This window comes from Salarias fasciatus, chromosome 22 (assembly GCF_902148845.1).
Source record: "Salarias fasciatus chromosome 22, fSalaFa1.1, whole genome shotgun sequence".
Lineage (NCBI taxonomy): Eukaryota > Metazoa > Chordata > Actinopteri > Blenniiformes > Blenniidae > Salarias > Salarias fasciatus.
The window spans coordinates 15,730,203-15,740,121 of NC_043765.1; the positions used below are offsets into that span (position 1 = coordinate 15,730,203).

Sequence of the window (9,919 nt, forward strand, 5' to 3'; positions counted from 1 at the left end):
CACTGAAAAGAGATGGCCATGGCTTGGGTGATATAGCGTGAGTTTATCTTAACATCAATCTTAATATAACATTTCTGTGTACGTTTAAATGGGGATATGAGAGTTTTGTGTACATTACATTGGCTTTATCTGGAACTTTGCTTATTTGTTTTCTTGCTTGTATGAAATCATACAATCAAAAATAACTTTTAAGCTAAAATGTGTTCACTGATGCACCTTTATACTTTTTTTCTTCCTGCAGATGCATGTTTCAATATTTCTAAAAACTTCTTTGCCACAAGTGAGCTGCTGCACAACATGCTGCAAGCAGTACCACTGCCCTATTTGCCCTAAGCTGAAGTCATTTCCACTACCGAAGTTTGATCAACACATGGCTGTACATGTAAAAAATGCAGTTGATTTTCAAGGTAAGACTTTCGTGCATGTGGAGGACAGCGCATAATGTAACGCATGTCTGATACCATTGGGCATCCACATTGGTCCTGTTAGTGATGTATCTCATTTTTCCTCCTTCCATTTTTTTCACTTCACGTGTTGTTAGAGGGGGCATCAGAAGCAGAAATTAAAGGTGTTTTTTGTTTCTATGTTTCAGGAAGTTTTTGGGAGCATGTTGTTCTGATGTGTGAGGCGTAACTGTTTTTGCCACCACACTGACCCAGTGTTGGAATATTACACCATAGACATGACATGCTCAGAATCACATTCAGTGAATATATTTCTCAAATAAAACTTTCTCAGGTTAAACAATAGGACTTATCAATGATGTAATTGTGGTCTTTCGAAGAAAAAAAATGCTGCTGTTGTTTTTTGAGGAACCGAAACCTGATTAAGTAATATCATAACGCTGAGTCTCGCAGGGTTTATCTGTATCTAAATATTTTTTTCTTTCATTTTTTTGTAGATATGTTATTTGCCGCTGCAACCTACCGTGCAGAGACCCGGGTCATTTCCATTGCCCCCTGTGTGACAGAACGGTGATTCGCAGAATGGATATGGAATCCCATCTTAAGCTGTGCTCCGCCCAGTGCCTCCCTGCATCGAATGAACAGATCCCTTCTCCTCACCAACCATCGGTTGTTTCCCCTACTTCTTCTTCAAAAGATGCGCCTGTTCCAGTTGTTGCCTCTCCTTCCACAGCAGCCTCACCGGTTTCTCCCCCTCCTTCTCCAAAAGCTGCTCTTGCATCAATTGCCTCCTCTTTTTCATTGACTTCTTCTCCTCCTCAAGACACATCCACACAAGTCACCCCGGAGCCACAGCATTCCAAAACACCAAAAGCGCAGTACAAGCAGGTGAAATGTCCTGTCTGTAGCCTGACATTGTACCAGAAGAATTTCCAGAAACATATGAAAAGGAAACACACCGAAGGAAAGGAGATAACAGCTCAGGATCACCTGAAGAGTGTCTGTGTAGACGCAACCAATGGCATATCTGCAGTGAAGAGAAATAAGCATGGCTCCTCTGTGCCAATTCATGTTCAGAGTAAAACGTGGGGGCACGTTCATAAAGTGCAGTGTGAGCTGGAGGAGTGCAGGCAATATCATTTATTGGCAGTACGAAGTGGACTTGCGTCCAAGCACTGTGAGCACATCCGCTCACTGCAGTACTGCACAGACACTGCGCAGGAGGAGTGCCTTAAAGAGGAGACCTTAACGGCTATGGTGCAGCAAAATATTTTAGAGGAGGCAAAAAAAGTAGCCTGTCTAAAACGACAAAGTCAGGCTCAAGCTTCCCATGTGCCCCTCTGTGTCCAGGTCAACCTGCAGGACACCCAGGGACGATTTAGTTTTTCTATTCATGAACCAAGGCTGCACCATTACAGTCGCATCGGCAGATTAATGGTCACATACAATCAAAGAGAAAACACATGGTGCGTTCCTTGTGCCCAACCGAGTGTGTCATGTGTCCACAAAAGTTATTTGCAATGGCACTGTTTCAACAGGATCCAAACATCTTTAAAACAGTGACAGCTTTACCATCCACGCCCAAAAAAGCCCAAGCTCTGAGTATCCTCCATCAGATGAACGTTTAAAAGCAGCTGGTGCAGTATCTGTATTTTAACAAACGACTCCCACAAAACATCCCAGATGACCTCACCAAGCCAAGAGAAGGAAAAGACTTTTTGACGGAGCTCCATCCAGCAGAAAAACTATGTGCTGTCTGTCCCGGGTCAGTACAGCTTGGCAAGTCCTCCAAAATCACCCAGAACGCAAAAATTGTAACAATGAATGGAATAATTAAGAGTAAGTAATTGGTTTGTCGCACCGTTGATAGAGATGATGTTCAAACGTTAGTTTTAATTAATTCCTTTTTTTTCCACTGCAGATGTCTCAACGTATTTCAAGCAGTGTCCAAGTTGCAGTTCAGTGTATCGATACCAGGAGTGGACGGATGGCCTCCATAATTTCAATGATCACGTGGTGTTAAGCCTCGAGCTGTGCTTGTTTTTGAGGCACAGCCTGCAGGTAATAAATGCAGTGGAAAATTTTGTCAACTGTTTCGACTATATTGTTGTTAAATGACACTCAAGTACAAGTTATAATTGTTTTTTAATTTGATTGTTTTAGAACAGAGTCTCAGTGTCAAAAGTCATCAACTCACTGGAAAGCTTGAGGAATGAGAAGTTTCCACCAAGAGACACCATCCAGCATGCTTATTTCCACTTCGAGGCACTCGCTGGCCATGATTACGCCATCTCTTCTGTTTGTTGTGGCGACCACCCTTCGATAGCTGTGATGGATCTCCACAAGAAAGGTGATTTCAATTTACCAGGTTAGCTTTGCATTTCATATTGATTAAAGGTTTTCTTTTTTTAATGTACAATCTCACTCCCTTCAGAAAAGAAAAAAAAAAATCTCAAAATGTCCTGTTTAATTGCAGTGAGTGACATGAATGAAGCTCCAGAGGACGACTGTGGTGAGGGTGGATGAAGAACAATTCTGGGACTCAGTCAGCAGGAGAGGATTGCGCGAGGATTTTTTCAAAGTATTAATTTTTTTAATATTGTCAATCTAGATTTGTCTCTCTATATAGCAGAATATCAAATATCAGAGTGTCAATGTCATCATTTCTGTGTATCTTTTTTTTTTTGCCTAGAGTGACCTGCCGCATTAGCCATGGCAAGCTGTTTTCCCACTACACAGACTCATCAAAAGCTCTCCTTCGGGGTGACGTTCAACCAGTTTTTGATTGAAAAAGAGGAAGCTTGGAGCCAGCTCTGAGGTTTGTCATATACATGTGCATTTTCTGTACATACATCTATATATTTGTATAAATTACCTACATTCATCAATCTTTGTGGATGTATCTGGTTTACTTGTGCATCAAATTTTGGGAAATTTGTTCAGTTGCTCTGAAACACAAATGGCAAAAAAAAAAAAAAAAAAATACGACCAATTGAACTTGATTTTGATCCTGAATGATTGAACAAGATATTTTATGGAACAGGAACAACAGCATCAAGAGCCCCTTCGTGTATTTGTACTCTTAAATACTCATGCTTTATTTCCACAGGTGAACGCACATCACAGGATTATGGAGGACTGCAAAAAAAGCTGCAAAGTGGCTTTGAGAGAATGATCACCCATTTGCAGCAAAGGTGGATTTGGCAGAAGCTCTGCAGATGGGGGGGAGAAGCTGACAGATTGCCACAAGGACTATGAGCATGGGCGAGTCTTCATATGAAACCATAGAACTTGAGGACAAAGAATTGATTCTGGAGCCATTTAGGTTTGTGTTTCACGCTGTGGAAGATATTTGGAAGTTCCTTGAAGAAATTGTTTATCAGGGATACTGTGCTTATTGTGAGTGTAAAATAAATAAAGTCATGGGGTTTTGTTTTGGGTTTCTTTTAGGTCACTGAATCTTTACTATCTGTGTCATTAGTGCTAGTCGTACATAACTTTTCTTTAGACAAATAACATTGTAAACTCAGGTGGTTATGCAAAGACATTCAACCTTTCATACAGCATCTTTTCATTAAGAAGTACTGGTAGAAAACAGTTTAGCGTCTCACAGTTTCCGTTTCTGGCATGCAAGATCTCGGCGAACAGGCATAACTCCGCACAACACCGTAACACTCTCCTGTGTCCTTTTTCTCCGTTGAAATTTGTCGTTATCCGCAGCTTTCACCTCCATGTTTCCGAGATATAATGAGGGTGCCCAGTCTGGATGAGTTTCATTCATTTCATGAACAGGTCCCCCTGAAAAAACACACACACCCATTATTACTTAAAAAAAAAAAGAGGTCAGTTATAATGTACTCTCAAAGTCAATCTCCTATGAATGAGGACAATTATGATATAAACTCAAAATTAATCGATAAGTAGGAAGTGGAGGAAGAAGAGAAAGAGTCTACTAACACTGCAACACACTAGCAATATAACAGAACTTACCAGTCTGAAAATGCCAGGAACACACCGTGTGTGTGTGTGTGTGTGTTGGGTGTGTGGTGTGTGTGTGTGTGTGTGTGTGTGTTTGGGTGTGTGTGTGTGTGTGTGTGTGTGTGTGTGTGTGTGTGTTCTTGTATTTCTATCCTTGTCGGGGCCAAATGTCCCCCACAAGGATAGCAAAACGTGGAACGACGTGCCTTGTGGGGGACCTTTTCTGGTCCTAAGTAGGAGAAACGTGTTTTCTGGACCATGTTGGTGTTACTGAAAAAAGTAAAAGTGCAAAAACATTTCTTAGGGTTAGGCTTGTTGTGGTGTGGGTTAGGTTAGGTAAGGGTCAGGGGTAGGGGCTAGATATGAATGGGAGTCAATGGCCGGTCCCACAAGGATAGAAATACAGACTGTGTTTGATTGTGTGTTGTGTGGGGTGGAGTTGTTGTTTGTGTGTGTGTGTGTGTGTGTGTGTGTGTGTTTGTGAAAACTAGAGCTGGGTAACGATTAGATTTTTTAATCACACCCCAATCCTGGAGTTAATCGCGATTAAAATGGCTCATTTGAAGTCTGCGGATTCCATTCAAAATGTGTGTGTGTAACATAAATAATTTACAATTAAATCAAATATGATGTATAATAGCTTAAATGACAAATCTTTCCAAGATTGCCCCCAACACACACACACACACACACACACATACACACCCCCCCCCCCCCACCACCACCACCCACCACCACCACCAATAACAGAGCAGATGAAAAATAGAAGTTTCTTATGAGCACTCACTTCCTCAAACTTCCTCAAAATTCAGTCACGCCGAATTTTGCCTCATACTTACCTTTATTAAGCCAGATTGTGTGGAAGGGAAATGTATTTTATTTTGCGTGTTTTCAGCGCCTGAAAAAACGCCAACTGGCCGAAACGCTGCACCGACAAAACACGCGATTGAAGTTTCACTTTCATTTTCTTCATATTTGCGCTCCTTATTTCAGTTTGTGCTTCATACCAGCATTTTCCTCGTGATTTTTCTGATAATTCGTGCTGAATTCAATATGGCAAAATAATGAGGATGGAACGTGTTTCACCGCTAAAAGCGCGTGTATGTGTGTTTTTTTTACGCTCAACTGGAGGGCGGTGTGACTTGGTTTGGGCACAGGACAGATTAGATTAACGGCGACATTTTTTTTTCTCGCGCGATAAAACGGCCCAGCTACTGAAAACCCAGACTGGAATGATCACTGAATCTATTTTATTAAATATTCCATGTTGATTGACTTGGTACACAAACAACATTTGAAGCAAAAACTTTTGAAAAAGAAACAAATAGCAGAGTTAATAAAGCAACATTTCACTTTTTGACAGATTTCATATCTTCAAAAGAAACCTGTGTGTGTGTGTGTGTGTGTGTGTGTGTGTGTGTGTGTGTGTGTGTGTGTGTGTGTGTGTGTGTGTGTGTGTGTGTGTGCGTGTGTGTGTGTTGTCACTACAGTTTAGTTGATTATAGGAAGTTCCTGGCACTTCAAATTTAGAAATCAATGTTCTTAAAAGCTGAGTGTAAATTGTTGACTGTTGTCAACTGAAGTCATTTCCAGCTAAAAGAATCAAACGCCCTGCGACTTGGTGACAGATGAAGATCCAAAAACCCAAAACAATCAGTTCACTTTTCAGGAAAATCCACAAATCTTTACTCTGAAGGATCAAATGTCAATAAAGAATTATAAAAAATGAAAGATTGATCAATCCAAACATGTGAAGGCTCCTAATTTCCACTTCAAATCCCCCAAGGTGTGAAAAGCTGCAGCTTCCTGTGGTCAATGAAGAAGAAAATCCTGTTTGAGAAGCTTGAAAAGTGAGTCCAAAAAAGTGAGGTGACTGATGGCTGCAGCTGTCATGTTTTTCTTCACTAACTCAGCTCCTTTCTGCCTCTCCACACTCGTCCTACATCCTTTTATCCTCGTAGAAAGTCTCTGAGAAGACGGCCGACCAGCTGTTGGTTTCAAATCTTCTTCCTGTCAGAAATCTCATTAACGTCTCAACTCAGAAAATGTGGAGGCTCCTATAGAAAACCACACAAGGAGACCTGATGGAGTCCTTTACTCAGGTTTCAACAACACTGCAGAGGATCCAGAACCAGAAAGATAAACTCCAGCGTGTATCGGTTGAGTGAAGGTGGTCTGGACTCTGTGGAGGAGAGTCATGGTTTCAGAGACACTGTAGAAAGACAGAATACCTGCTCTGTGATCCAGGTACACTCCGACTCTGGAAGACCGAGGACCTGAGACGGGAGTACTGATGTCGTTGTGCCAAAAATTAAAACTGTTAGAGTAACATTCTAAAGCCCAAGATTTGTCATTAAATCCAAATCCACATTCCTTCCCTCCCCCTGCTCTGCTGATGTTCTTGTATGCAACTGCTATATCAACTCCTCCTCTCCTCTCCACCTCCCAGTAACTACGTCCAGTCAGGCTCTCTCTGTTCAGGACCTGAGGATATTCAGTGAATCTGTCTGGATGATCAGAATAAGGCTGAACTTCCTTTGTTAAAGTTACTCTTCTGTTTCCATCAGATAATTTAAGCTTTCTGTGTGCAGAGTTTGGATCCAGTGTGATCTGCTGTGAATACTGTAAGAAGTCTGCTCTGCTCTCTGGCTGTGGTTGTAGCAGTAGCAGTGGCAGTTGCAGCTCCTCTTCAGTCTCTCTCAGAATGTCCTGTAGTTTGTCTCTGCTCTCTGACACAGCTGCTGCCACATCCTCAAAGTATCTGAGAGGAGCAGTCTGGATGCTGGAGGAGTGTGTGGGCTCACTGAGTGCTGACACTGAGGTGTAGCTGTGGAGAAACTGGGTGTGGTCCTCTGTGTGTGCCAGCTGCTCCAGCTGGATGTCTTTCCTCTTCAGCTCAGCGATCTCCTGCTCCAGCTTCTCCTCAAGCTCTTTGAGTCCACTCACTGCAGTTTGCTGCTGGGATCTGAGCTGCCGCTTCACCTCAAGGGTTCTTTTCTGGATAAGACGGATCATCTGGGTGAATCTCTCCTCGCTGTGCTCCACTGCTTCATCAGTGGAGACATTGATGGCCTCCATCTGCTGCTGAAGCAGCTTCACATCTTTCTCTCGCTCCTGGATTCTCTGCTGGATGTTTTGTCGACTCCCCTCTAGCTCCTTCTGCTTCTGGCTCCTTTCTGTTGCAGCTGGGACTGTTTCATGGCCTCTGTGTTGGTCCATGGTGCAGAGGTAACAGATACACTGCTGATCAGTGCGACAGAAAATCTTCTTCACCTCATCATGCAGAGAGCAGATCTTCTCCTGGAGCTTCTTGGAGGGCTCCACCAGCTGGTGTTTCTTCACTGGAAGTACTTCATTGTGACGTTGGAGGTGGTCCTCACAGTAAGAGGCCACACAGACCAAACACGACTTTACGGCTTTCAGCTTCCTCCCAGAGCAAACATCACAGGCCACATCTTCAGGTCCAGCACAGCAGAGATCAGCTGCAGCAGCTTGGAGTCCAGTCTTCTTCTGAGCCATTTTCTCCTCTAAACAACAGTCGATGTTTCAAGAGTTTCTCTTCCTGCTCATCAGGTTTGAAGCCCAACCCTCCTCTGGTTTCCTATTCCTGTGAACGCTGGCCAGCCCTGGTTCTGCTGGTGAGCTGCTGCCCCCTGTAGCTCAGAGACGTCAATGATCCCTCAGCTGTGAGATCTGTGAAAGAGGAAGAGGCTGTGACTTGGTGTGGAAGTCACTAGGGAGAGGACGTCACAGGTTGATTTCATTCAGGAAATCCAGCATCATCACTTCACCTTCCAGCTGTCGTTCAGCTCGAATGTCAAGCTTCAACTTCTGCTTTTCAACCCACTCACTCTTTCTTTGGTGTGTCTCCAACTAATAATCCCATATGTGGACTTCCTGTTTGAATCCACAGAGATGTGAAAACTCAGTTGTTAGCTAATGCTAGCCACTGTGGACACAAAGGAAGTAGTAAGTTAGTAAAGTAGCTGCTGTGTTTCTTGTAATGACCCCTCAGTGTGTGCGGTCCTCATCATGGTCCCTCAGCTGTTTGATTGGAGTGTTAGCATTAGTTTTCAACTCACACCAGTAGAAATCCTGAGCAGACGTTCAGCCTCTCTTTCCTGTCTGCTTCACTTCTGGAGAAGTCACTAATTTATCTGCTATCCATCTGTCACCATGAGTCAAAATGTGGCTCCACCCACTCCTGATCTGAAGGGAGGGGTGGAGGAAATGTAGACAGAGAGAGTTCAGGGTGTGAACACACACTCTGTGTTGAACTGACAAGTTGATTAGAGTTCAGTGAAGAGTGGATCAATTCATGAACATTCACACTAACTTCCACATGCCTCACTGGCTTCCTTTTTCCTCCAACACTGACTCTGAAACACACATCAGTCCATATCAATCAATCCTGCTCAATCCATTAATCTCCACTGGGTTTCTCCCTCTACTTCCAGGCCTTCAGTGATATTCTCAGATAATATTTAAAGGTATAATACATGAGCTCTCCTGCTTCTCCCAGGAAACGCGGAAGCGTGGGAGCGCGACCTCCTCTTCTCCGGGCGTGCATGGCTCTGTTTACAGTTTCTGCGATCGGCCTCACTCATACGTAAGCTTGATTTCCGAAACAGTTCCAGTTTCATTATGTCAGACTCGCCATCGGTAAGTACTAGCTCAGAAGCTCACTGGCTACTTAAACACTCTGAATGCGCATGCGTAAAAGGGAGAAGCTTATTGGGCGCAAGCACGTAGAACCGACTTACGAAACCAGCTCGTCAGAATGATTGACAAACAGACCCACCAGTTATTTAGGTGATCCACCAGGAAGTCAAAGCAAATTGAAAATCCTGTATTACACCTTTAAAGGTGCATTAAGGTGGCGGTATGCACCTAAGTTGTTGGTCGCCACCCGCAATTATTCCAAAGAAGAAGAAGAAGACCTGAAGAGAATTTAAAACTTACGCCAGAAATTCCACAGGGCAAGCTCAACTTTCAGCCCTGGCTTCGATGGTGACTGAGAAGGATCTGCTGATTGAACTGAAACGCACGGATAATATATATGATAGAGTAAATGAACTCTTTTTGAGGAAGGAAATGAGGATGGATTTTATTTACAAATAATCGGGATTTTGGTGAGTATAATGTTCCTCTTTTCCTAAATAATATTGCTGTTTTATTAAGTTGATGCTTATTGTATATGCACAAATGTAGTAGGAGACTTGTGCACTTCAGCAAAGGCATTTATTGTGGCTGCACAAGTATCTATCTGCTGTGCAACAACCCTTTATATGCATATCTGTTTAATAAAATATTTTTTGTAGACATAAAATAGTTATTGAGAGGTGGATTGGTTCAGGCGAATCTGTTCTGAAGGCCTTAGTGTGAAATGCACGGTCCGCCACTGCAATGGACTCTATGCACAACTTCACCACTTCCTGAACTTCAGGAGGCTCCTTGTTTCCTATCTTTCATGATAGGACGAGTTGATTAATGCAGGTGTGTCTGACCTCTGTACAACTTCAGACACACCTGTATTA

General features: G+C 42.9%; 1 protein-coding gene and 1 long non-coding RNA gene across 3 annotated transcripts; one reads left to right on the forward strand and one right to left on the reverse strand.

Moving 5' to 3' along the window:
- Positions 1-2,056: 2,056 nt before the first annotated feature.
- On the forward strand, positions 2,057-3,842 carry LOC115409339 (uncharacterized). 2 transcript variants are annotated; one of them, XR_003933936.1, is made up of 6 exons: positions 2,057-2,243; positions 2,326-2,465; positions 2,568-2,772; positions 2,881-2,985; positions 3,097-3,222; positions 3,514-3,842. It is a non-coding gene; the product is annotated as an uncharacterized LOC115409339 (long non-coding RNA). The 2 variants fall into 2 exon arrangements; XR_003933935.1 differs by having other exon boundaries at positions 2,568-2,754.
- A 1,978-nt stretch (positions 3,843-5,820) lies between these two features.
- LOC115409336 (tripartite motif-containing protein 16-like) lies at positions 5,821-7,838 on the reverse strand. Its single transcript, XM_030120471.1, has one exon. It carries the CDS (start codon positions 7,599-7,601, stop codon positions 6,477-6,479), a length of 1,125 nt encoding a protein of 374 aa, XP_029976331.1. The 5' UTR covers positions 7,602-7,838; the 3' UTR covers positions 5,821-6,476.
- Between the last annotated feature and the right edge of the window lie 2,081 nt (positions 7,839-9,919).